This window comes from Cloeon dipterum, chromosome X (genome assembly GCF_949628265.1).
Source record: "Cloeon dipterum chromosome X, ieCloDipt1.1, whole genome shotgun sequence".
NCBI lineage: Eukaryota > Metazoa > Arthropoda > Insecta > Ephemeroptera > Baetidae > Cloeon > Cloeon dipterum.
Genome location: NC_088790.1, coordinates 29,826,647 through 29,854,074, shown reverse-complemented (window position 1 = coordinate 29,854,074; position 27,428 = coordinate 29,826,647). Strand labels below are relative to the sequence as shown.

General features: G+C 36.8%; 2 protein-coding genes across 2 annotated transcripts; both read right to left on the bottom strand.

Moving 5' to 3' along the window:
• Positions 1-16,068: 16,068 nt before the first annotated feature.
• Positions 16,069-18,229, bottom strand: LOC135946392 (neprilysin-3-like). Its single transcript, XM_065494601.1, has 4 exons — positions 18,187-18,229; positions 17,472-17,578; positions 16,489-16,653; positions 16,069-16,269 (listed from the first exon to the last, which is right to left on the bottom strand). Exons 1-4 carry the CDS (start codon positions 18,227-18,229, stop codon positions 16,069-16,071), a joined length of 516 nt encoding a protein of 171 aa, XP_065350673.1.
• A 7,073-nt stretch (positions 18,230-25,302) lies between these two features.
• LOC135946391 (small ribosomal subunit protein uS5-like) lies at positions 25,303-26,396 on the bottom strand. The gene is made up of 3 exons (XM_065494600.1): positions 26,387-26,396; positions 26,241-26,341; positions 25,303-25,694 (listed from the first exon to the last, which is right to left on the bottom strand). Exons 1-3 carry the CDS (start codon positions 26,394-26,396, stop codon positions 25,368-25,370), a joined length of 438 nt encoding a protein of 145 aa, XP_065350672.1. The 3' UTR covers positions 25,303-25,367.
• Between the last annotated feature and the right edge of the window lie 1,032 nt (positions 26,397-27,428).

The window sequence follows — 27,428 nt, the reverse complement described above, 5'->3', positions numbered from 1 at the left end:
TTGCGAAAAAAATGACCAAAATTGTCAAGTTTGGTGTCGTTTCACTGGTTTTGACCCATCACAGTTCAAATTTTGTCATAAATATTTTTAATGGGATAAGAAAATTATGTTTTTGGAAAATTTTGCATGCCAAACTATTTAGACGGTTTTTTAGACTATTTTCAGTGTGGTTTAAATAGCTTAAAATTACACGATTCGTGCTCATTTTATATTTTATTAAGGCCTTGAGCATGGCCCGCGCCGTAAGCGTGTATGTTTAACACAAAAAATGTGAACCCAAATAAGCGATTTCCTTGATTCTCTGAATTAAAGTGGAATGATACTGGGCAACAATTGAAAATTATTTAAATTGTTGGATGCATTAAACAATTTGTTCAAAAATTTAAAATAATAAAAAAGGAATAACCAGCCCGTTGGCTCGCATTGTTAAGGCACTCTCAGGAGTGTCAAAGCAATGTGAGGTATTTGAGCAGTTCGGAGATCTAATACTGGCTACCCAATGTCAGAGATGGCAAAAAGTGGTTAGTTTAGTGACTCGAATTGCTCAAATTGCTCGACGGGCTGGGAGGCGCACCGGCGCCGACTCGCTACTTGCTGGTTTGCACCTTTCCAGCATGCGTGATTTGGCTTCACGGGACGAATGTCTAGCGTTTCAATGCAGTCCTCGGTGCGGAGGCAAGTGGCCCTTGAGTGGGCTGGGTCCCTGTGCGGCCTGGTGCGCCCATGTTATCCGTTCGCGGTGTTATTGGGACCCGGGTTTCAGCATTCGTGCTAGTGCAGTGCGCGCCCTTCCCGGTCCTCGGACGGACAAGGATAAAAAGAGCAAAAAAAAAAAAAAAAAAAAAAAGGGCCTTCCAACAATAAAAATTCAAATTTTGCCAATTTTCTCCAAAATTTACAGTGCTTTAACATATGTTCTCGGCATATTCCGATTCCTCTCGTCGAGATCTGTCCAACGGTGTATGCCACTTATTGGGCAAACTCTTGGATTTGAAATTAAATCGGATTTCAAGTAAGGAGACAGCCATTACCATTTGAAAAGCACGGAAACTTTCCAGCCAATTCTCTCAAAAAATTACTGCACTCCTTAGGTCAATTTAGGCTTTGACTGAATCCTAAGGGACGAGTTTATGCATTGGCAACAAGAATTTTCCAAACTTTTGCAGTATCATTCCTTGTTAAATTTCATACAAAATGACATTGACTCTGCTATTGTTAAAACCCATCTGGTAGGTGGCATTCCGGGATTAACTGCTGATTCCGGACAAACGCGCGGCCCAGGCAAAGATCTTTGTTACCCGCTCTCTTTTCTTTCTTTGTCCACGCGCGTGTTTTTCCTTCCGCGTGTTTAATCTCCCTTGGGAGAGATTCTCCCCAGAAGCCGCATAACTCAAGGAGAGAGGTTAATGAGGCCGCGCGTCAACTTCTGCTGTGTCATTCCCCGCATTCCCCAATTTTCCTAATGGCTTTTCAAATATGCGAAATTCTGTTGCCTGTGTCTATGATCGTGACATGACTCGGCCTGATTTGCCCCAACATGCGCCTGCAGATCTAATAATAAAAGGCGCAGCCGCCGGACGCTCCGTCCGTCAGCTACCCAAGAACCTCACCGTTTTGATAAACTGTTCGTTGCGCCGACGGAGGGTGGTCTGGAACAATTTTTTCTCTCAGACCTATTTAGGTTTTAAAATGACATTTCCGGGCCACAGGAAGCAGCAAAAGGGTATTCTCAATTCAAACGAAAAAGGAAAGAAATACCAGCCTGTTGGCTCGCATTGTTAAGGTACTCTCAGGAGTGTGAAAGCAATGCGAGGTATTTGAGCAGTTGTGAGATCTAATACTGGCCACACAATATGTCAGAGATGGCAAAAAGTGGTTAGTTTAGTGACTCGAATTGCTCAAATTGCTCAACGGGCTGCTTTGCACCTTTCCAGCATGCGTGATTTGGCTTCACGGGACACGAATGTCTAGCGTTTCAATGCAGTCCTCGGTGCGGAGGCAAGTGGCCCTTGAGCGGGCTGGGTCCCTGTGCGGCCCGGTGCGCCCATGTTATCCGTTCGCGGTGTTATTCGCACCAGGGTTTCAGCATTCGTGCTAGTACAGTGCGCGCCCTTTTCCCGCTCCGAGAGGACAGGGATAAAAAGAGAAAAAAAAATCTTATAAGCTAAAAAAATGTGCATATTATTATTCTCGACCCCATGTGTTAAGTGGAAAGATCTTTGCTCCCAATAAAGATCATGCGAACAAAACTTAAGACGTATGGTCGTTGCACGCGGCGCCGTAAACTTGAGGATTGAATTGAAATGGGTCCAGTAGGCGCCAATATCCACCAGGCAGAATTTAATCCCGATAAGCGTCTCCATTATCAATTATAGGGCTGTGAATTTTAGACGGTTGGCTATTTTTTCTGATTGTGAGCATTAAATCATAGCAGTAGCATCAAAAATGAGCACGAATCATGCAATTTTTTGCTGTTTGAACCATACTTGAAATCATCTAAAACTGCCAAAGCCGTCTTAAATCGTCTAAAACCGACTATTCTGACTGTTTCATGGTAAAAAATTATCGAAAATGATAGTTTTAACTAAACATTAAAAACTAATTGATAATTTTTGCCCTTAAACTTTCAAAATAAAATAAAAATGAATTTTAAAATATTTTTCCAAATTTTCTTCTTTTATCTGTAAATTTAATTATTGCTTTCTTAGTCCTACAGTTTAAACTTTAATTCTAGCAATTTTTCAAAGAATAAGCAGAGAAATAGAATTTAAATAACAAAAAAAAGAAATAAAAAAGTTTTTTGGCGAGCGAATATTTTATAGCACAAAACGCAACTTACAGAGATTACCAGGGTTCGCCAATTTTGCAATTTTAAAAATCCTCCACTGTCTTTTGCTTATAAAACCAGCTGGAAAATCCAATAGTTTTTGGTTTTTCTGCATTTTCCTGTAAGACCCTGAAAAATTCATATTTCGCGTCAAAAAAGTCAGATATTTTTAAAATTCTCCATCTTTTGGTGAAAAATACTGATTTTCTAAATATCCCTATTTTTTAGTCTTAAGAATGTTTTACCTTCAATAAAAAAGCATGTGCTCATGTGTTGTGGTGTCGAACACCTGATATCGAATTGCAACAACATGCGCTTGCAGACCTAAGGCGCGCATTGAAAATAACGACACCAACTTTTTATTTTGCCTTAAAGTGTGTGTTTCAGTGTTATTAGAATGCAACAGTTACTGTTTTATAATTTTCGAATTACATTATTTTAACTTTGTGCACTGTGAGCCAATTTATTAGTCCAACACGGTTTCGTGTTTGTGCAGGTGAGGTAGGACGCTGTGCCGGCTCTTGGGTAGCGGCCGCGGCGGCCGGGGCGGCCGGCGACCGCGCGCTGCGCCTTTGTAAGCTCGTCCAGCGTCATAAGAATTTTCTATCTTCAATAAAAATGCATGTGTTTGTGGTGAAAAAGTTCGCAAAGCTTCATGAAAACTCGCAAAAAGACAGTTTTGTGCAATGAAGTTTGTTTTTCCGGACAAATGCGGGTTTTTGCGATCTCGGCGGCACACCTAATTGTTAAGTTGAGAGTTGTTGTAACTTTTCAGTTATGCAGACTTAAAAAGCACATGCGCCGGCTGCAAGCAAGCCACCAGCTGAAATCTTGTGGCTTGTGGCTACAAAATAAAATGAGTACCGGAATTATTAAAGAGGAATGATACTGAAAAAGCCTGGAAAATGCTTGTTGCCAATGCATAAACTCGTCCCTTAAGATTCAGTCAAAACCAAATTGACCTAAGAAGCGCTGTAATTTTTCGAGAAAATTGGCTGGAAGGTTGCCGTGCTTTTCAAATGGTAATGGCTGTCTCCTTACTTGAAATCCGATTTAATTTCAAAACCAAGAGTTTCCCCAATAAGTGGCAAAACACAATTGGACAAATCTCGACGAGAAGAATCGGAATATGCCAAGAAAATGTTTTCAGGCGCTGTAAATTTTGGAGAAAATTGGCAAAATTTGAATTTTTACCGTAGGAAGGTCCTTTTTTATTATTGCAAATTGTTGATCAAATTGTTTATCGATAAATTGCTAATCGCATCCAACAACTAATTGTCAACTGCTGCACTCTGTATCATTCCACTTTAAAAATTGTTGCGTATTAAATTTTTTAAAGCATTTACCAGAGTATTAATTCTTTTCCAGTCATTTTGCCTCAGTTTTGAAAGGTTTTTTTTTCAAAAATATCTTTTTTTCTATTCTCTTAGTGGAATTTCTTGAAAATAAAATATTTTGTTACAATTTTTTATCAGTAGCATAATTTAAGAAACGACGAATTAACTTGAATATTCCACCCGCATTAAATAAAAGCGGTTGTGAGGAGCAGCATTTCTTGCATTTCCATGCACTTGAAATATTCTAATAATAATATTACCGCGGCATATCCTGATTTTTCTCGGCTTTTGCGGTCTTGCATGCGGCTCTCGACGTTTGCGATTGGCCCCGGAGGCCCGGAATCTATCAATCTATCAATTTTTTGTGGGCCCTTCTGGCCACTGAGGGAATTAGAAAACAACAGCAGTAAGTTAAATAAGAGAGATGAATGATCGTGAGGCAGCCGGGCATCCGCCGCGCCCACGAATAAAAGAGACGAACGCTGCGTCAAATGTATGGAATTTGGCCGTCCGGATTATAATTAATAAATATATGTCCTCTGCTGCTTGTGCCAAGATGCGATTATTTTTTTTATCAAAATATTTCAACCAATTGATATGCATTATTCTTTATTATTTAATTACTTTTATTTTGGTTGTTTATGCGCCCATAGGATTAGATAAAATAACTTAATATTTTAATTTTTTCCCTAAAACTATACTTCATTCATAAATTTATCAAGTACGCTTCTTCAATTTTAGAATTTGAATTTAACTAAATTTGTTTTCAAATTTATATTTTTTCTAATCAGAGGGTTAAAAGGTGAATAAAACAAACAGTTATAATTTTCATGTTATTTACAAATATATTATAAAAAATATACAAAAAAGTACAACTCGTTTTTGACGCAGTGTCTTGCTAATATTTTTTCTTCAAACTTAAATTGCTGAAGCTCGCTGCCAATTCTGCTCTGCGGTCCGCCCTGGGGTCCGCCCTGGGGTCCGCCCTGGGGTCCCGCCTGGGGTCCGCCCTGGGATAGCGGGAATCTTCCACCAACGGGTAAAAGTTGGGTTTCTTTTCCCTATGCTTTTTCCCGTCTTCTATCTGCTGCTTGGATGGCTTTTCCAGCAGCTCTGACATGGGCCTCACACTGACGTATTTCTTTTCCTGTGAACAAAAATACAATTGATCTTAATTTAATTTGGATGTTTCAATTTTAATTTGGGAAATCGAATGGGAGGCGAGAAAATACAAAAAATACTCGCATGCTGTGTATGCAACCTGCTCGCCCGCCATTGCCGCAGTCGAGCATCAGGCACTAACAATAAAAGGTAGCTTTGCTCTCCTTACATCAGAGGACTAGCACATCCCGAACGCGAAAGAGAATAAATATACGGACAGACGATTACAATTTAAAAAAATTTGCACTCACCATGATTTTATACAAGCCGAAAGAACTGAGCGAAACTGAGTTGTGTTGGGTCTTCTAGGGTTTGTTGAGAAGTGTGCTCGTCCGACTTGTCCTCGTTCGATTTATACCCACCAATTGCTAACACCCCTTTTCCTGATCTCCTGCTCCTATTGGTCAACAACTACCCCCACATATTTTCGGGTGTTGATTTTGCCGCAACTAAGATCTCTACCGTCCTCCTTCCTTTTTTTAACATCTGCTCCGTACATCCCCGTGGGCTCCTCGTTTCCCAATTCACATTATCATGCACCGCTGACCGGATGTAGCATATTAATTGGGCCCAATGTGGCCATCTTTTACCCTCTCAGCACTGTTTTTTGAGAAAATTTGCTGGAAAGTTAGCGTACTTTTCAAATGGTAATGGCTGTCTCCTTACTTGAAATCCGATTTAATTTCAAAACCAAGAGTTTCCCCAATTACGCCGTTGGTCAGATCTCGACGAGAGGAATCGGAATATTATGCCAAGAAAATTATGTTCAAGCACTGTATATTTTGGAGATAATTGGCAAAATTTTAATTTTCACTGTAGGAAGGTATTTTTTTATTATTGCAAATTGTTGAACAAATTGTTTATGGCATCCAACAATTCCAATAATTTTCAACTGTTGCCCTGTATCATTCCACTTTAATTTATTTGTATGTTCAAACTGACTTAGGCATCTTTATACAATTCATTATAGTTATTAATTTTCGCATCGAGCTGCCTTGAACAATTACTCGGAAACAAAAATAAAATGCATTGCGCTTTATTAATTTATTTTCACTCTTTAAATAAACTGTGAAACGGCTGGGTTGTTTAAACATTAACCGTATAACAGTCGTTGAATGATAATATTTTTCTTTATGCTCAGATAACTTTCTGCTATGTTAGCAACGCGTGATAATAGCATTCACTGTTTCAATTTTTCGTCATGCATACTTAAGCTAAAAAAAGGAACTATCGCGACAATATTGATGCTTTAAAATTGCACATTCAAAAAATTTAATGCTTCATTTCAATTAGATTTTATTGAGAAAACATTAGGACTTAATACTGCAATATTAATTCATAATTAATCTCTTGAAGGAGGTTTTCCCTCAAAATAAAAGCAACAAATCGCGATCTCTATGAGAAGTAATATTTAGATAGAAATAGATGAAGAAGTGAAAAACGAAATATTTGATCGGTTCAGAGTTAAAAAAATCATCCTTTATTGTGGGTAGCAAAAACTGCTGTAACTCGGCGACGAAAACTGTAATTTTTGCTGCACTGATTTCTTAGGACGATAATTACGCATATAAAATCTATTTATGTAATTATAATGAATGATATTGCCAAAATTAATTAATCAATATATTTTTATTCATCTTAAAAACCTAAACCTTTTCAAAAAAAAATCGAACCGTTTAAAGAGTTTATAAAACACAATTTAACATAGGAAAATAATCTATTTCATTGCAAAGCTAACTTATATTTTGTTGAAAAATTCGCGAAAAGTTGATCCTGGACGGATTTCAGGTCGGGTACCCTAAGAAAAAGGTCGTCAGGGTAGGTCAGGTTTCAGGGCTGGTCGAGATGAATCGAAAGAGACTTCGCGGGTTGAAATCGGTCCAGCCGTTGAATTGATGCGAATTGATGGCCGTCGCTGTGCATACACGCTCGTATTCAGAAAGTACGAAAAAGAGAAAAATGCCAATTTTAATTTTTCTATGGGCACCAGAGAGCTTAAATTTGGTTTGCACACCGGCAGCATGAATGCCGATGCTGCGGATATGCAATGATCTCGATTCGGGTCGATCCGTGGGAAAATTGGCGAATTTTCCAATTTGGCGAATTTTCCAATTTGGCGTGTTGGTCTACCTTCGCCCGAGGCTCGACCGGCACCCTTGGAAACTTCGCCAAGGCGACCTACACGGCCATCGGCAAGACCTATGCCTACCTTACTCCAGACTTGTGGAAGGAAATGCCCCTGGCCACCGCCCCGTACCACGAGTACGCCGACTACTTGGCCAAGAACCACCGCGTCGTTGGCACTGGTCTCCAGTAAATTAAATGTGGCAAAATGGATCTTCTAATTAAACCTTGGAAACGGATCCACGACTGAAAATATAATCCAAACTGATTTTCATTTTACTGATTTATCCTTCAATTAAGAATTTATTATTTCTAATTTAGAGAGGTGGCTTATCCACCTCAAGTTAGACGTACGAACTCTGGAAAATAAAAATAATAATTACTCTTTCTGCCTGGTTAGACACACGCTGCTGGCGGCTTTGATATTTTAAATTCTCGAGAACGAATCACAAACGTTCCTCTTTCGCTAAATAATAAAGAGAAAGAAAATGAACATATTAAATCACCTGTTATGAAGAGGCAACAAATTCACCCATGCAACTTCTTTGTTAAATCAAAATCTGCGATCCTTCCTATATAAAAGTGCTCATTGAATCCACGCAATTCAACATCAACACACGGAACATGATATTTTTTTATCAAACCCAAAAATTGGCAACCGGGCTTTTTGATTATATATTATGCCACCCTGATTAATTAAATTGAATTTTAGGTGCTCTTTTTACTGCTTCTCGGTCGTTGGAGATAATTATTTAAAAAGGTTGACTCTGGATAAGAAAATCAATATTTCTTCCAGCAAAAATATCTTAAACAAAATCCTTCGTCCTGCTTTAGAAGCCTGAAAACTTGGTAATTATGGCAAATTTTACTATGAAAAAATACCAGATCTGATGTTTTAATGAAGTACGTTTAAAGGTACCTCTAATTAAGGAAATTTTACAATTTTAATCATCGCCCGTTTTTAATTGTCCTGAAAGAGATAGTTTTGTAAATGTCAATAGATTTGAAAAATTTAGAATGATATTCGGACAAGTTAAAAATATTTTTAAGCCTCTATTTTTACTTCCCTGACATGTTTATACGACGTGCACGCTGCATGCACTCGTCAAATTATCAGTGTTCGCAATTTTTGCCAGCCGGCTTTTGCCAGATGAAACCTAGCAATTTTCGCCAGGCTAAAATTGGCGTTTTTGAAATTAGTTGAATTTTAAGGCACAAAACGAGCTTCAATAAATAAAAGCGTTGAAAAATTAAATGCATCTTTATAATCTTGATAATTTTTAAATTCTTTTAATAACTTTACCAGCCGTTGGCTCGCATTGTTAAGTCATTCTCAGGTGTCAAAGCAATGGGAGTTTATTGAGCAGTTGGGAGATCTAATACTGGCCACCCAATGCGCCAGAGATGGCAAAAAGTGGTTAGTTTAGTGACTCGAAAAGCTCAAATTGCTCAACGGGCTGCTTTGCACCTTTCCAGCATTTTTGTGATTTGGCCTCACGGGAAAAATGTCTATTAGCGTTTCAATGCAGTCCTCGGTCCGGAGGCAAGTGGCCCTTCAGTGAAGGGCTGGGTCCCTGTGCGGCCTCTGGTGCGCCCATTCAATCCGTTCGCGGTGTTATTCGCACCAGGGTTTCAACATTCGTGCTAGTGCAGTGCGCGCCCTTCCCGCTCCGAGAGGACAGGGATAAAAAGTGCAAAAAAATAAAATCCATATTTATGGTCATCCATCATGACAATATTTTATCTTCTATATAGAAATGCATGTTTTTCGGAAAAAAGCGCAAAAAATATTTCTTTGCAATGCAGTGTTTTTTTTAAAAAAATGTAGGGTTTTTGCGAACCCTAGAATCAATTAATAGTAAAAATAAGTTACTGTCACCACCAACCAATTTTTAAAAGCTAGCATTCTTGCAAGATTGGAAAGCCGCTCGCGCCCGCCGTCTGCGGAAGAAAAAACAGCGTTTTTTGTTCCTATATGGCGCACGTGTTTTTGACTCAACTAATTTCTTAATACCTACAAGATGAACATTTTTCAGCATTACACTCCTCTGTATAACATCTTCATAAAATAAATTTTAATGCTATTTCGCCTTTGCTATAAATTTTGGATTGTAAAAAGTGTTCAACATTCAACCTTCTATAGATTGTTTTTATAACAGAATGTTGGCATTTTTATTTTATTAATACAGAAAAGAAGTAAACTAAAATTTTACGCGTGACATGCTTATTTAATTTAAAAATGGAATCTTTTAAATACCTTTTCAAGGACAAAATAATATACAAATTTCACCAATATATTAAGAAAGTGCGTGCTTCATTCTGATTGAAAATGCTTTTCCACTTTTTGTTGAATTTTTTTTTTTTCATCTAAATCTTAGAGTGATAAAAGCGTAGAAATTTTTCCTAAAAAATGTTAACTTTAACAAATCCCGGCCAGGATCAGAGTTGCATATTAATAAGTTTTATTTGCCTAATTTAACATAGATGTTGGAAGGGTTGGCAATACCGACTTTAGATTATTTTTCTTGGGAAAAATTATGACCGGACTGCGAAAAGAGTTTGAATCCTCCATTGTTAAGCTTTACAAAAAACATGCGGTTAACACCGTGATGCATTGAGTGATTTGTGTGTGGTCGCGAAGGTTTCAGGTCGCACACAACCACTGTCTAAATACTCATCTTGCACGGTTTAATCTCAAAATTCCACTCCACAACCCTTCGTTTTTTCCATTAGATGAAAACATACTCACAGGAAAAAAATCAAAGCCTAATTTTGATATATTTTTCACGAATATCAATTTTGAGGTTGTTATCGTGCCCAAGTGGACATCTCTTGCGAGTGGACGTCCCCGCCAAAGTGTGGAACCAAGTAAAAAAGCTTTCCAAACTCCAGCAGTATACGTTTGCAGAGTTTGAGGAGAGATTTTTTAGCAAAGCAAAAAATTGAAAAAAAAATGGAGAGATTACAGCTTTTCAACAATACTTTGCTGGTGAGAGAAATCAGTTTTTCAGGAAAATATCTATAAGAGTAGCATTTATAAGCTGGTCCTTTACTGGACGATTGTGAATTTACTCTAATGAGGATCACTTGCTCGCACAGAGGTTCCAACCTCATTACGCATCATATGTTGTATTTTTAATTTTTTTACTTTTAATATTTTTTATCGAGTTGCGGAGAGAAAAAATTTCGAAAGATGAATTACATAATTAGGGCTTTGAGTTTTAGATGATTCGTTAAGATGATATTGACTATATTTTTCTAAGCTTCAGACCATTGCGGCACTATCAACTGAGCACGAATCATGTGATTTTAAGCTCTTTAAACCACACTTAAAAGCGTCTCAAACCGTCTATATTTGCCAAAACCGTCTAAAACCGACTAAAATAGTTAAGTTTGAATTAATAAATTTTCCAAAAACAATTTTCTTTTGCCGTGAAAATTTTTCATAACAAAATTTGAGCTCTAATGGGTCAAAACCCAGTAAAATGACACCAAACTTGACCTCTGAACGCAATCAAAAGTTGCAGACTGAATTTGATTCTAAGAATTTAATTTTTCTATATTTTTTCATAAACTATGAAAAAAATATGGAACGCACCCTACTCCCGGGCCTCAAAATCTGGAATTTCTCCATTTCTTAACAAGTACTTAAATAAAATTTATCAAATAAAATCACTTCAAATTTTCAATCTCTTAAAATCCCGTCCAAATCGACCATTATTTTTTTTACAAAACTACTCGTTTTAACTAAAAACTACTATAAACTACTATAAAAACTAATATTTATTATTTATCTAAGTAACAATCGTGTATTATACTGGTGCAACCTCTGCATGCGATCACCAAAGTCGCCATCAAAATATTTAACATACAAATAAATTAAAGTGGAATGATAGTGGGCAACAGTTGAAAATTATTTGAATTGTTGGATGCCATAAACAATTGATCAATAAACATTTTGTTCAACAATATAAAAAAGGACCTTCCTATAGTCAAAATTCAAATTTTGCTAATTTTCTGCAAAATTTGCAGTGCTTGAACATAATAATTTTCTTGGCATATTCCGATTCCTCTCGTCGAGATCTGTCCAACGGTGTAGTTGGGGAAACTCTTGGTTTTGAAATTAAATCGGATTTCAAGTAAGGAGACAGCCATTACCATTTGAAAAGCACGCTAACTTTCCAGCCAATTTTCTCAAAAAATTAGAGTGCTTCTTAGGTCAATTTAGGTTTTAACTGAATCCTAAGGGACGAGTTTATGCATTGGCGACAAACATTTTCTAGGCTTTTGCATAGTATCATTCCTTTAAAATAATAAAATGTTTTCAATGAATGCTAAGTTTATGATATTTTTCGTGAAATTTCCTTTACGTTTTGTGAGAATATTTTTTTGATACTATGTTGACTCAAAAAGATTCAATACCCGCAAAATACATTCATCTGCATAAATATCATCATCTTGATATTTTTCATATACCATTAAAGGATCTTTGGATTTGTATTTTTCTCCACTGCCAGCAGCGTCAGAATACAAACCAAAACCGCAGATGCCCATAATTATATCAAATAACTTGTCATTTGACGAGAAGAATTTTACATTGGTAAGTTGAGGAAGAAAAACACTTGAACTCTTCACAAGGTCGAAAAGTAAATCCCTCAGCTTAGCGTCGTCATACGTATCTTCTTCGTGGTGCGTGTGTAATTGGAAAGTCTGCAGCTGGGTCAGGATTTCTTTGTTTTGAATCATCGCGATCACCTTTCTAATGCCAGCCTCATCGAATTCCCAACCATCAATCGATAGGATCTCTAACTTCGGTGCTATTAAGAGGCTTGACAAGTCCATATGTCCTTGAACTCTATCATTTAATTATAACATAACTATTTTTAGCGTGTTTCAAATCAGTTACCTTGAAATGTCGCGAAATTTCCATTCCAATTCCTTCAGATCAGCGAAAAATTCGATCTGCTTCGGCTCGATGTTAATATTCAGCAATGAAATCTTCTTCAGGTTGGGACACTGTTTGAAAATAGAATTAAAATCTACAAAGTACTCGCCATCTTCATGGGATAGAACGAGAGTTTGAAGATTTTCGCCATATGCTTGCCAAAACCTCTGCTGAACATTCAAGGGGAATTTCCCCATTTCGAGGAACCGAAGACACTTGATTTTAGAAAATCTGAGCAATGAATCAATATTTTTGTCTCTGCTATCGTCGTAGTGGCAATCAACCTTAAAACATTAAAAACGTCAATTTTTAATAAACTTATTTTTTTCTGTACAGTTACCATGAGATCGGTCACGTTTGGAAACATATCGGGAAGAGCGTCTATGTTAAATTCTGAATTTTCGACGTCAACATACAAGTGACGCAGGTTTGATGTTTCAGTGAATCCGAGTGATGATATTTTCTGCTCACGATCAGAGCAGAGATGGCGATATCTCCGGTAGATATACTTCCTCTCCCTTTCTTTACACGCATTGCAGTAAAACTGCACCACCTCAATTTTCGGGAGATTTTGAATGCATAAGGACCTCAACCAATTGAGCATGTCATATCCAGTTGATTCAAAAACAAATTCCTTCACGTTGAACAAGCTGCTTTTAATTTCTTCTGCTGAGGGATGAATATCCGCGTTTCTTAATCTGACATTGAGGAATTGCAGGTTCTGTAGATTTTTACACAGATTCAACATTTCGCTGAGCTGAAATGAGTATAACTCGACGAAAAGCCGGTTTAAATTTAGCATTTTGCTCATCATTTCAAGCATTTTCAGGGTGCGATGCTGTGGTTCAATTTTCATTTTGATCGCATGATTTCTCTGGATAATCAGCTGATTAATGTTTGGAGCCAGTGTTGCGGTGCAATCAAGCAATTCTTCTGTCTGGAATAATTAAATATTACAACTTATTTTCATTTGATTTTTGTAGAGAAACATGTTATCTAACCTTTTCAATTAAATAGTTAAATCCGTGATATCTATCAGGACAAAAGGATAAAATTCCATTCAGTTCGATGGAACGTGTTCTTGAACTAAGTAAAATTTGGAAGACCTCCATCAGTACTTTGAATTTCCTCTCTGACCTTAATCCCATGTTACATTTTCGTCTCAGCAGCTCTTGCAACAACTTTTCCCTCAAAACACGAGCTATCAATTTCTCATTTACATATCTAGAAAATACATAATTATCATAATAACTCACGCAATTTCCGCAGGCTTTCCTTCCTCTCTGGAAATTTAGTGTAGTACATCAATTTTCGAAATATATCTCGAACGGCCAGATTCTCCAACGATGATAAGCCACCTTTCTTTAATTTGATCGTTTGAAGCTTTGCTTTGGTCAAACGCAAAACCTCTTCTTCATCCATCGTCGGAAAAGCAAAGCTGAAAAAATCAGGATCACAAATTTGATATGATGGGCTCAAAGTTTTGAGCAAATTAAAATATTTTACCTTTTTTGTGGAAAACGAAAGCTTTTTGGTAGTAGAACGATGTCGAAAGTAACACCGCAGTATTGGAACTGTGTTAACTGATCGATCGCTAGCTTAAAAATAAAATATTTAATAAGTCATCTATGTGAAAACACTTCTATTTACAGAAAAGTTCTGTCAACGCCACAAAATTACTAAAAAGAGATAATTGAAAAAAAATTAATGGTGTTATTTTGTGGTCCCTGTTTTTCTTACAAGCATGCACTTAAAGTGGAATGATAGTGGGCAACAATTGAAAATTATTTAAATTGTCGGATGCCTTAAACAATTGACCGATAAACAATTTGTTCAACAATATAAAAAAGGACCTTCCTACAGTAAAAATTCAAATTTTGCCAATTTTCTCCAAAATTCACAGCGCTTGAACATATTTTCTTGGCATATTTCGATTCGTCTCGTCGAGATCTGTCCAAAACGGTGTGTTATTGGGGAAACTCATGCTTTTGAAAATAAATCGGATTTCAAGTAAGGAGACAGCCATTACCATTTGAAAAGCACGGCCACTTTCCAGCCAATTTTCTCAAAAAATAACAGTGCTTCTTAAATCAATTAAGGCTTTAACTGAATCCTTAGGGGCGAGGTTATGCATTGGCAAGAAGCATTTTCCAGGCGTTTCCAGTATCATTCCTCTTTAAGTAAAGTGAGTTCAAGTATTTGATTTTTAAGGATAATAATTAATATCCGATTTCACTTGTCATTTTTTGCCTTTTTTCGCTTTTTTTATAGTTTGATCAATTTGACTGCAATTTTGCAATTCGTAAATTTATATGAAATGCCTTATGCGGTTTTCCATCAAGTTTCATTTGATTGACAAGAATATAGATGTTCAATATAATTAAAACCAGGCTTCATCCTCGTTGTCAAAAGAATTCGAGTAGCCGGTCGCATTTTTCTAATATTTAAGAATATAGATGCCAGAAAACTGCAACGTAGAGATGTACGAGCCACGACGAGACGTCTCCCAGCAGACAGTGGTCTGGTTTTCTTCTTGGATCCGCGCCAATTCTTTAGGATTCCTCAAAAGCCACATTGACCATGAAACTTGCAGGGTCTTATTCTCAGAGTAGAATACATTTATTTGAATTAATTGCATTGATTTTGGCTCGAGAAGGAAATCTGGCAGAAAAGAAATTATGCAACCCGCAGAGTTAAAAAGCAATGCCAGTTGCATGCGAACTTTTCTCTTTGACCATTTATCTCAACTGAAAATTTAATTTTGCCTGGGAGAGTGGCCATCAACGCACCAAATGGTTTAAATCGTATGGATATCTAAGATAATCAATGCAGAAAGCAATAAAAAAAACTATCCTTTGTTTATGTTCCTTGAGGCAGCAATACGAAATTTAGGCCAAAAATTATCCTGGATCAAAAATACTGTTCAAACTGACTTACTTAAGGCATTTTTCAACTCACCGCGCAGCTGTTAATTTTCGGAACGAACTGCCTTGAACAATCAATCGGAATTAAAAATGAAATGCCCTGAGCTTTATTAATTTATTTTCCACTCTTGCGAAAAAAACTCAGAAACGGCTGGTTTGTATACACATTAACTGAATGACAATCGTGCGTGGAATGATAATACTTTGCTTTGTGCTTTGTTATATTATGTTACACGTGATAGCATTCGCCGTTTCATAATTTTCATCAATGTAAATTAAAAAAATTGAATTTTTGTGAAAATATTGTAGAGTTTTAAAATTGCACAGTGAATAAATTTAATGTTATCTAGTGGACTTATAATTTCAATTATAGATTTTATTGAGAAAAAATGAGGGCTCCTTAATACTGCAATAAGTAATTAAGCAGGCTCTTAGATAGGAGGTTTAACCCTCAAAATAAAAGCTACAAATCAAGGTCTCTATGAGAAGTAAAAGTAAAGGTAGCAATGGTAAAAAATTATGTGAAATTTTTGTTTCTATTTTCTTCTCAAGTAATTTAAAGAAAAAATACTCAGCAGTTAAAAATTGAATATTTGATCGGTAAAAAATTGGAATAAAAATCATCTTTTCCAATTTGCAAAAAATGTTGTTGTTTATTTGAGTGATTAATACAGAAGAATAATAAAAGGAAATCCCAATAGAGTTAAGTAAAACACTGCAATGTAAAAGTAAAGAAGAGCCGTGTGACGTTTACCAGACAGTGCACCTGCTCTTTGGGTTTGGGTTCATCTTGGTTCCGGGACGACAACCCCATACATCTGCGAACTCCTTCATATTTTTTAAGGACTCATTTACCCTGAATTTGGATGGGCTATGCTTGCCGTTCTTCTTCTCTTCAGTACGCAGGATCGTTTCTTCGGTGTATTGCACGGATTCGCTCGAGCACCAAACCTACAACAATAAAAGAATTAATTAAAATTGTGTATAAATTATTCCTGATTAACTCAAAAACGATCAAATGAAATATTAAGGATAAATAAATATAATGAGTAAAATTTTATGGCCACGGAATACAATAAAAAATTTGAGTTTATCTATTTCTCGAAACTTATAACAATAAAAAAATTAAGTTGGAGAAGATTTTGTTTTGAAAGAATTCTCGGTCCTTACATTTGCAAAAGCTAAGAAGAAAAGTTTTTTGTGGTCGTATTTTGGAAGGTTGACCAGCTTTTCGTAATTGGGCTCTTTTTTTTGGTATGCGTTAAAAGCAACACGCAATCCACCGCCGTCAGCCGTGTTTTCTTCCACACTCTCTTTTCCAACGCTGAGACTCCTCTAAAAATTATTAAAATCTTAAAAGTCTAAATTGCATACATTTGACCAAAAAGGTAAAATTATTATTTGCTTAACTACATTTCTAATCAATTAAAAAAATGCTTACATTTTCCATATCGCTGGTTCTAATGGTGACGAATTCCTTAAACGCATGAATGTATTGGTTTACTAAGCAATTTCTCCGTTTATCAAACGCTTTGATTGTACTGTCTGTCCAAAGTTCTTGTTTAACTTTATCAACGGAGTAACCTGAAACATTGTTTTGATTGCACAACGAATTCTGTGTCTGAATCGACCCTACTGTGTGCGTCGTGGAGGTGCGTCAGTTCATGATTTATTAAAAATCCCATGCCACCGTAATTCAGAGCACTGCCGGGTCAGAAGATAAATCAATTGATGTTTAATCCAAAAAATTGACTTACTCCATGTCTTGCTTGAAAATGGGTGGGTTGAACGTGGACAGCGCGATAACTATGAAAATATTGAAATTTCAATAAATATAATTAATATCATTTAAGTGCTCTTACAGATGCTGTTTGCGCCATTTGAAAATATGTATTTAGCATTCAATGTCAATGGATTAAAAATTTCATTATCTGATGGTGGTTTCCAAGAGGTCAAAAAACTTTCATCGTAGCCAACATATGACTTGAGATCTTTCGCCCGTTGTTTTGATCTTTCTTTACTTATGTTATCCATCCAATCGTTTTTATCTATCAAAATGGCCCACTCTTTCTTCATTGTGTCCAGAAGCGACTTAACCTGAAATCGGACGTAACAAAATACACGTTTATTTAAGAAATCATTTTAACACTTACGTCCTTGATGGAATTTTTCTGGGGATCCTTCCTGGCAAACGCGACTCCAAGCTCTAATTTGTAAACATTGGTTGTTTCAATCACACATTTCCTTTTGTTAACATTCCCTGTGAGAAAAATTTGTAGCATGAATTCACCAGTTGCATAAACCCTAAGTGTTCGAAGCCGCCAACAGATGGCGCCACCGAAGACTTTCGATTTTAAGGCACTTCCGCTGCGATTTCAGACTCAATCTAGCTATTTTGCTTTTTTTAATTAATTTGCTAGTTTTTGACGTGCTGAAAACCAAAAACGGTTCAGCCATTCGCCGTAGAAACGTTGGAAAATATTTTTTTATTTAAAAAAATAGTTTTTCACGATTCTACGGCGAATGGCTCAACCGATTTTGGTTTTCAGCACGTCAAAAATTAGCAAATTAATTAAAAAAAGCAAAATAGCTAGATTGAGTCTGAAATCGCAGCGGAAATGCCTTAAAACAAAATTTTTAAGAAAGTCTGTGGTTGCGTCATCTGTTGGCGGCTTCAATAACTAAGGGTTTATGCAACTGGTTAATTAAATTTAATTTTTAAAGGGAGTGCCCACCTTTTCCCAAGCATTTTCGGTAGCTAGTCGTTGCGTTTAAAAGATTTTCATTGTCTGTTGAGCTTTCAAGGATAGCTGAAAGACATGCATGGAAAATCACAAGAGAAGTGCACCGCTCTGGTATATATCTTACCTTGCACCGAATCGTAGACAAGGTCAAATGCCATGCCATCCATGTTTAATGAAATCATTTGGTCTTCTTTTTCAATGGAGGTCACTTTTACAGGGTGTTCTTTTATGAATCCCCCGCAGGCAAATTGATAGAAATCATTACAAGGGTTTACTTTTTCATCCATCCATTTCGTAATACGAGCCGCTAAAAAATTAATTAGAATCGCTTTCCTGAATAATTCTCATTTTCTCACATGCAGCTTTGCACGGCTCGCTTCTGCAAACTTTGATTTTGGCTTTGGTCCATTCAACTTGATTTACTTTAATCTTCGGTTCCAGCAAGATCTCTGAAAAAAAATATGCAACGTGATAGTAGCTATATTTTAAAACAGAACAATAACTATTTACCATCGGAAGAGCCGTGCAAAGTCAACTTTTCATCCGGCAACAACTTGGCATGCTGAAATCTTGGGTTTAATCGTTGGTCTGGCGAAAAGATAAAATTTTGAAATTCGATTTTTGCATTGAAAAATGAGCTGTTCACCTGTCACAACCAATGGTAGCAGACCCAGGAGTATGATACCGAGCATGGCCCTAAAACAAAACTTAAATACTGTATCTGCTTGAACGAATTAAATTTTTTCTCACCGGAGACGCATTTTTTCGATCCTTTCTCCTCTTGGAATCGATTGCGAGTGAGGTTTGCAATATCTCCGCAAAGAAACTTCCTTCAAGGATCAATTGGATCGTGCTTAATAGGATAAACATTTAAATCACCTCCACCATATCAGAGCGCAACAAGCTTCGATAATGATATGTATTTTGATGTGGTTCAGCTAAACAATTATAAAGAATGCTTATGTGCTCTGTAAAATTAGACGTAAACCTGTGAGTATAGCATTATTTTTGCTCTGGGTTAAAATGATTACATTTACATTTACTTGAAAATAATGAAACAGCTAATGCTATCACGTGTAACATAATATAACAAAGTACAAAGTAAAATATTATCATTCCACGATTGTCATACAGTTAATGTGTATATTACAACAGCCGTTTCTGAGTTTTTTTCAAGAGTAGAAAATAAATTAATAAAGCTCAGGGCATTTCATTTTCAGGATTCAGTTAAAGCTTAAATTGACCCAAGAAGCTCTGTAATTTTTTTAGATAATTGGCTGGAAAGTTAGCGTGCTTTTCAAATGGTAACGGCTGTCTCCTTACTTGAAATCCGATTTTATCTCAAAAGCAAGAGTTTCCCCAATAAGTGGCATACACCGTTGGACAGATCTCGACGAGAGGAATCGGAATATGCCAAGAAAATATGTTCAAGCACTAAAAATTTCGGAGAAAATTGGCAAAATTTGAATTTTTGTGTAGGAAGGTCAATTTTTTACTATTGCAAATTGTTGAACAAATTGTTTATCGACCGCAATTTATCTGCGATCATTTTGAGACCAATTTCGAGCCGATCCGATGGAAATCCTAGAAGCCTTAGGGATTTGAAATCTGAAAAACGTGGTTTTTTGCACGTTCGCCGTAAGACCAACACGCCAAATTGGAAAATTCGCCAATTTTCCCACGGATCGACCCGAATCGAGATCATTGCAAATCCGCAGCATCGGCATTCATGCTGCCGGTGTCCAAACCAAATTTAAGCTCTCTGCTGCCCATAGAAAAATTAAAATTGGGATTTTTCTCTTTTTCGTACTTTCTGAATACGAGCGTGTATGCACAGCGACGGCTATAAATTCGCATCAATTCAACGGCTGGACCGATTTGGACCCGCGAAGTCTCTTTCGATTCATCTCGACCAGCCCTGAAACCTGAGCTACCCTGACGACCTTTTTCTTAGGGTACCCGACCTGAAATCCGCCCAGGATCAACTTTTCGCGAATTTTTCAACAAAATATAAGTTAGCTTTGCAATGAAATATATTATTATCCTATGTTAAATTGTGTTTAATATACTCTTTAAACGGTTCGAATTTTTTGAAAAGGTTTAGGTTTTTAAGATGAATAAAAAATATATTGACTAATTAATTTTGGCAATATCATTCATTAAAATTACATAAATAGATGTTATATGCGTATAATTATCGTCCTAAGAAATCAGTGCAGCAAAAATTACAGTTTTTGTCGCCGAGTTACAGCAGTTTTTGCTACCCACAATAAAAGGATGATTTTTTTAGAATCACAGGAGAAAAGAGAAACTAAAATTTTGCATGATTTTTTTCATCTATTATTCTATCTATTATATTGCTTCATCTCATAGAGATCGCGATTTGTTGCTTTTATTTTGAGGGAAAACCTCCTTCAAGAGATTAATTATGAATTAATATTGCAATATTAAGGAGTCCTAATGTGCTCTCAATAAAATCTAATTGAATGAAGCATTAAATTTTTTGAATACGCAATTTTAAAACATCAATATTGTCACGATAGTTCCTTTTTTTAGCTTAAGTATGCATGACAAAAAATGAAACAGTGAATGCTATCACGCGTTGCTAACATGACAGAAAGTTATCTGAGCATAAAGAAAAATATTATCATTCAACGACTATTATACAGTTAATGTTTAAACAACCCAGCCGGTTCTCAGTTTATTTAAAGAGTGAAAAATAAATTAATAAAGCGCAATGCTTTTTATTTTTGTTTCCGATTAATTGTTCAAGGCAGCTCGATCCGACGCTAACTTTCCAGCAAATTTTCTCAAAAAACAGTGCTGAGAGGGTAAAAGATGGCCACATTGGGCCCAATTAATATGCTACATCCGGTCAGCGGTGATAATGAGAATTGGGAAACGAGGAGCCCACGGGGGATGTACGGAACAGATGTTAAAAAAAGGAAGGAGGATGGTAGAAATCTTAGTTGCGGCAAAATCAACACCCGATAATATGTGGGGGTAGTTGGTGACCAATAGGAGCAGGAGATCAGGAAGGGGTGTTAGCAATTGGTGGGTATAAATCGAACGAGGACAAGTCGGACGAGCACACTTCTCAACAAACCCTAGAAGACCCAACACAACTCAGTTGCGCTCAGTTCTTTCGGCTTGTATAAAATCATGGTGAGTGTAAATTTTTTTAAATTGTAATCGTCTGTCCGTATATTTATTCTCTTTCGCGTTCGGGATGTGCTAGTCCTCTGATGTAAGGAGAGCAAAGCTACCTTTTATTGTTAGTGCCTGATGCTCGACTGCGGCAATGGCGGGCGAGCAGGTTGCATACACAGCATGCGAGTATTTTTTGTATTTTCTCGCCTCCCATTCGATTTCCCAAATTAAAATTGAAATATCCAAATTAAATTAAGATCAATTGTATTTTTGTTCACAGGAAAAAAAATACGTCAGTGTGAGGCCCATGTCAGAGCTGCTGGAAAAGCCATCGAAGCAGCAGATAGAAGAAGGGAAAAAGCATAGGGAAAAGAAACCCAACTTTTACCCGTTGGTTGAAGATTCCCGCTATCCCAGGCAAGACCCCAGGGCGGACCCCAGGGTGGACCCCAGGGCGGACCCCAGGGCGGACCGCAGGGCGGACCGCAGAGCAGAATTGGCAGCGAGCTTCAGCAATTTAAGTTTGAAGAAAAAATATTAGCAAGACACTGCGGCAAAAACGAGTTGTACTTTTTTTGTATATTTTTTATAATATATTTGTAAATAACATGAAAATTAAGACTGTTTGTTTTATTCACCTTTTAACCCTCTGATTAGAAAAAATATAAATTTGAAAACAAATTTAGTTAAATTCAAATTCTAAAATTGAAGAAGCGTACTTGATAAATTTATGAATGAAGTATAGTTTTAGGGAAAAAATTAAAATATTAAGTTATTTTATCTAATCCTATGGGCGCATAAACAACCAAAATGAAAGTAATTAAATAATAAAGAATAATGTATATCAATTGGTTGAAATATTTTGATTAAAAAAATAATCGCATCTTGGCACAAGCAGCAGAGGACATATATTTATTAATTATAATCCGGACGGCCAAATTCCATACATTTGACGCAGCGTTTGTCTCTTTTATTCGTGGGCGCGGCTGCCCCGCTGCCTCTCACGATCATTCCTCTCTCTTATTTATTACTGCTGTTGCTTTCTAATTCCTTCAGTGGCCAGAAGGGCCCACAAACAATTGAAAGATTGATAGATTCCGGGGCCAATCGGAAACGTCGAGAAAAATCAGGATATGCTGCGGTAATATTATTATTAGAATATTTCAAGTGCGTGGAAATGCAAGAAATGCTGCTCCTCACAACCGCTTTTATTTAATGCGGGTGGAAACTTCATCGTTTCTTAAATTATGCTACTGATAAAAAATTGTAAAATATTTTATTTTCAAGAAATTCCACTAAGAGAATAGAAAAAAAATATATTTTTTGAAAAAAACCTTCCAAAACTGAAGCAAAATGACTGGAAAAGAATTAATACTCTGGTAAATGCTTTATAAAATTTAATACGCAACAATTTTTAAAGTGGAATGATACAGAGTGCAGCAGTTGACAATTAGTTGTTGGATGCGAATAGCAATTTATCGATAAACAATGTGTTCAACAATTTGTAATAATAAAAAAGGACCTTCATACAGTAAAAATTCAAATTTTGCCAATTTTCTCCAAAATTTACAGTGTTCGAAAACATTTTCTTGGCATATTCCGATTCTTCTCGTCGAGATTTGTCCAATTGTGTTTGCCACTTATTGGGGAAACTCTTGGTTTTGAAATTATTTCGGATTTCAAGTAAGGAGACAGCCATTACCATTTGAAAAGCACGCTAACTTTCCAGCCAATTTTCTAAAAAAATTACAGCGCTTCTTAGGTCAATTTATGCTTTAACTGAATCCTAAGGGACGAGTTTATGCATTCGCAACAAGCATTTTCCAGGCTTTTGCAGTATCATTCCTCTTTAATAATTCCGGTACTCATTTTATTTTGTAGCCACAAGCCACAAGATTTCAGTTGGTGGCTGGCTTGCGGCCGGCGCATGTGCTTTTTAAGTCTGCATAACTGAAAAGTTAGTTTATCACTTTAAGATTTAGATGAAAAAAAATTCAACAAAAAGTGGGAAAGCATTTTCAATCAGAATGAAGCACGCACTTTCTTAATATATTGGTGAAATTTGTATATTATTTTGTCCTTGAAAAGGTATTAAAAAGATTCCATTTTTAAACTAAATAAGCATGTCACGCGTAAAATTTTAGTTTACTTCTTTTCTGTATTAATAAAATAAAAATGCCAACATTCTGTTATAAAAACAATCTATAGAAGGTTTAATGTTGAACACTTTTTACAATCCAAAATTTATAGCAAAGGCGAAATAGCATTAAAATTTATTTTATGAAGATGTTATACAGAGGAGTGTAATGCTGAAAAATGTTCATCTTGTAGGTATTAAGAAATTAGTTGAGTCAAAAACACGTGCGCCATATAGGAACAAAAAACGCTGTTTTTTCTTCCGCAGACGGCGGGCGCGAGCGGCTTTCCAATCTTGCAAGAATGCTAGCTTTTAAAAATTGGTTGGTGGTGACAGTAACTTATTTTTACTATTAATTGATTCTAGGGTTCGCAAAAACCCTACATTTTTTTAAAAAAAACACTGCATTGCAAAGAAATATTTTTTGCGCTTTTTTCCGAAAAACATGCATTTCTATATAGAAGATAAAATATTGTCATGATGGATGACCATAAATATGGATTTTATTTTTTTTGCACTTTTTATCCCTGTCCGAGGACCGGGAAGGGCGCGCACTGCACTAGCACGAATGTTGAAACCCTGGTGCGAATAACACCGCGAACGGATTGAATGGGCGCACCAGAGGCCGCACATTTTAGGGACCCAGCCCACTCAAGGGCCACTTGCCTCCGCACCGAGCACTGCATTGAAACGCTAATAGACATTTTTCCCGTGAGGCCAAATCACAAAAATGCTGGAAAGGTGCAAAGCAGCCCGTTGAGAAATTTGAGCATTTCGACTCTCTAAAGTAACCACTTTTTGCCATCTCTGACGCATTGGGTGGCCAGTATTAGATCTCCCAACTGCTCAATAAACTCCCATTGCTTTGACACTCCTGAGAATGACTTAACAATGCGAGCCAACGGCTGGTAAAGTTATTAAAAGAATTTAAAAATTATCAAGATTATAAAGCTGCATTTAATTTTTCAACGCTTTTATTTATTGAAGCTCGTTTTGTGCCTTAAAATTCAAGTAATTTCAAAAACGCCAATTTTAGCCTGGCGAAAATTGCTAGGTTTCATCCGGCAAAAGCCGGCTGGCAAAAAATGCGAACACTGATAATTTGACGAGTGCATGCAGCGTGCACGTCGTATAAACATGTCAGGAAAGTAAAAATAGAGGCTTAAAAATATTTTTAACTTGTCCGAATATCATTCTAAATTTTTCAAATCTATTGACATTTACAAAACTATCTCTTTCAGGCCAATTAAAAACGTGCGATGATTAAAATTGTAAAATTTCCTTAATTAGAGGTACCTTTAAACGTACTTCATTAAAACATCAGATCTGCTATTTTTTCATAGTAAAATTTGCCATAATTACCAAGTTTTCAGGCTTCTAAAGCAGGACGAAGGATTTAGTTTAAGATATTTTTGCTGGAAGAAATATTGATTTTCTTATCCGAAGTCAACCTTTTTAAATAATTATCTCCAACGACCGAGAAGCAGTAAAAAGAGCACCTAAAATTCAATTTAATTAATCAGGGTGGCATAATATATAATCAAAAAGCCCGGTTGCCAATTTTTGGGTTTGATAAAAAAATATCATGTTCCGTGTGTTGATGTTGAATTGCGTGGATTCAATGAGCACTTTTATATAGGAAGGATCGCAGATTTTGATTTAACAAAGAAGTTGCATGGGTGAATTTGTTGCCTCTTCATAACAGGTGATTTAATGTGTTCATTTTCTTTCTCTTTATTATTTAGCGAAAGAGGAACGTTTGTGATTCGTTCTCGAGAATTTAAAACCTCGCAGCCGCCAGCAGCGTGTGCCTCACCAGGCAGAAAGAGTAATTATTATATTTTTTTTCCAGAGTTCGTACGTCTAACTTGAGGTGGATAAGCCACCTCTCTAAATTAGCAATAACAAATTCTTAATTGAAGGATAAATCAGTAAAATAAAAATCAGTTTCGATTATATTTTCAGTCGTGGATCCGTTTCCAAGGTTTAATTAGAAGATCTATTTTGCCACATTCAATTTACTGGAGACCAGTGCCAACGACGCGGTGGTTCTTGGCCAAGTAGTCGGCGTACTCGTGGTACGGGGCGGTGGCCAGGGGCATTTCCTTCCACAAGTCTGGAGTAAGGTAGGCATAGGTCTTGCCGATGGCCGTGTAGGTCGCCTTGGCGAAGTTTCCAAGGGTGCCGGTCGAGCCTCGGGCGGACGTGTAGCAATCCTCGATGCCAGCCATGTTCAGCAGCTTCTTGGGAACGGGGGCAGACACGATGCCGGTTCCGCGGGGCGTCGGGATCAGACGCACCAACACGGAGCCGCACTTGCCAGTCACCTGGAAATTAAAACAGAAAGGGAATCGTTAGTGATGTATTTTTGGTTGCACAATTTATTTAAATTTTAAATAGCACTGATTCACATCCCTATCTTTTCCTATGTTAAATTAAATTTCGTTAGCGGCTTCATGTCGAAAAAAGCGCACAAGAAATTATACTACAATATAAGTCGAAACCCAGACTGCGGGAAATAAACTGAAGAAATCGCTTTTGAAATGTTCCTTGAAAGAAAGCTTCTCCGAGGCCATGGTTTCGACTCAATTTGTAGATTTACTCGAAGTGCTTGCGTTCTCGACACCAATCAAGGCTAATTTTGTCCCTAACAAAAATTAATTTTACATGCAAAAATAGGGAATTGAATCTGCGATAAGAAATCATCAAATTATTAATAAAATTATCGCTCTCCAGTAACGTAGCAGATATTTAAGACCAATATCCACGGAATTAGCAGAGAACATTCACTCTTCGAGACCGTAAGCACCAAGCAGCCCTTCACAACTGATGGCAACTCTAGGAGTCTCGTAAAAAACCTTAAGATTTAAATCTCTCTCTTTAATAGTTACTTTGCAGGGCACGGTGTGGGGCTTGCCGATCTTGTTGCCCCAGTATCCTCGCCTCACGGGCACGACCGAGAGCTTGGCCAGGATGATGGCTCCGTCAAGCACTCGAAATTTTGGAGAAAATTGGCAAAATTTGAATTTTTTTGTACGAAGGTCCATTTTTTATTATTGCAAATTGTTGAACAAATTGTTAATCGATCAATTGTTTATGGCATTCAACAATTTAAATAATTTTCAATTGTTGCCCAGTATCATTCCACTTTAATCGTATCTAAATGTGTTATAAATTCTTATAATTTTGTTCTTTCGAGTAATTTTTTTCAAATTTCCAAATTTTGTTAAATATTTTTTTATGTTTGCAAAAAAGTAGGTTAGAAATGGTGCTCTCACTCAAACCGCTCTAAAATTTACCTAAAATTCAAAGCATTTATTTTATCACAACGCCATTTAACATAATTGTCATTTATGGCCATTCGGCCGGCCACTCCGTCGAGCGCGTTAAAATGAGATGGAAAGGACCTGCGAGATAAGTGAAAAAATTAAGCTTTCACTTTCGTTAAAACTTTGGCTAAAACTATTTAAAAAAGAAAATTCACTCACCCACCTGGTGGGCTTTCAATTCTGGTAGTTAAATCTCGAGAGTTAGCTGTGTGCTCTCATGATTTTTTCGTGGCATAGTTTAAAAAGCAACCACCAACCCACAACAAGGGTGCGAATTTCGCGCAGCGCGCAGAACAATCGGATTGACTGCATAGAAGTGAGTTTAACTCGGTTGCACCTCATTTAAATTGTTACGAGCGTACTGTCTGAAAATCACTCTCAATAATCAAGATGTAAAGCTGAAAATCCTGCCAAAAGGTCCGTTACTTGCAGGGTAATGCACCCTTTTCCTCACGTTATAACCATTTCCGGCCCGAGTTCGTTGCAGGCGGCCAGGGTTAAAGCTAAAAACATTGATTGACGCTTCGGCGAGTGCTCTCGGCATAAGACCCCACACGAGACAAAAATATGTCAAACATTTACTGCATTTTCCCGGTTTACGTAAACCTCTTTCTCTGTGGGTTATGCCGCTTCTCAGAGAGAATCTCTCCCAAGGGAGATTCACGCGTGAAAGAAAAATAGAAAAGAGGAACCGCGCGGTATGGACATACAGTAAACAAAAACAGGATATTGGCCGCAAGGGGTTGCATT

Bases quoted from the DNA above. Each gene is read 5' to 3' on its own strand.
- LOC135946392 (XM_065494601.1), bottom strand. From the start codon at position 18,229: ATGGATGGCATGGCATTTGACCTTGTCTACGATTCGGTGCAAG. The intron at 16,654-17,471 runs GTAAGTGTTAAA...AATAATTTTTAG, and splicing joins AGAAAAATTCCATCAAGGAC to AGGAGTCTCAGCGTTGGAAA. The intron at 16,270-16,488 runs GTAAGGACCGAG...TTATTGTTGTAG, and splicing joins TCTTCTTAGCTTTTGCAAAT to GTTTGGTGCTCGAGCGAATC.
- LOC135946391 (XM_065494600.1), bottom strand. The intron at 25,695-26,240 runs GTAACTATTAAA...TAACGATTCCCT, and splicing joins CCCACACCGTGCCCTGCAAA to TTCTGTTTTAATTTCCAGGT.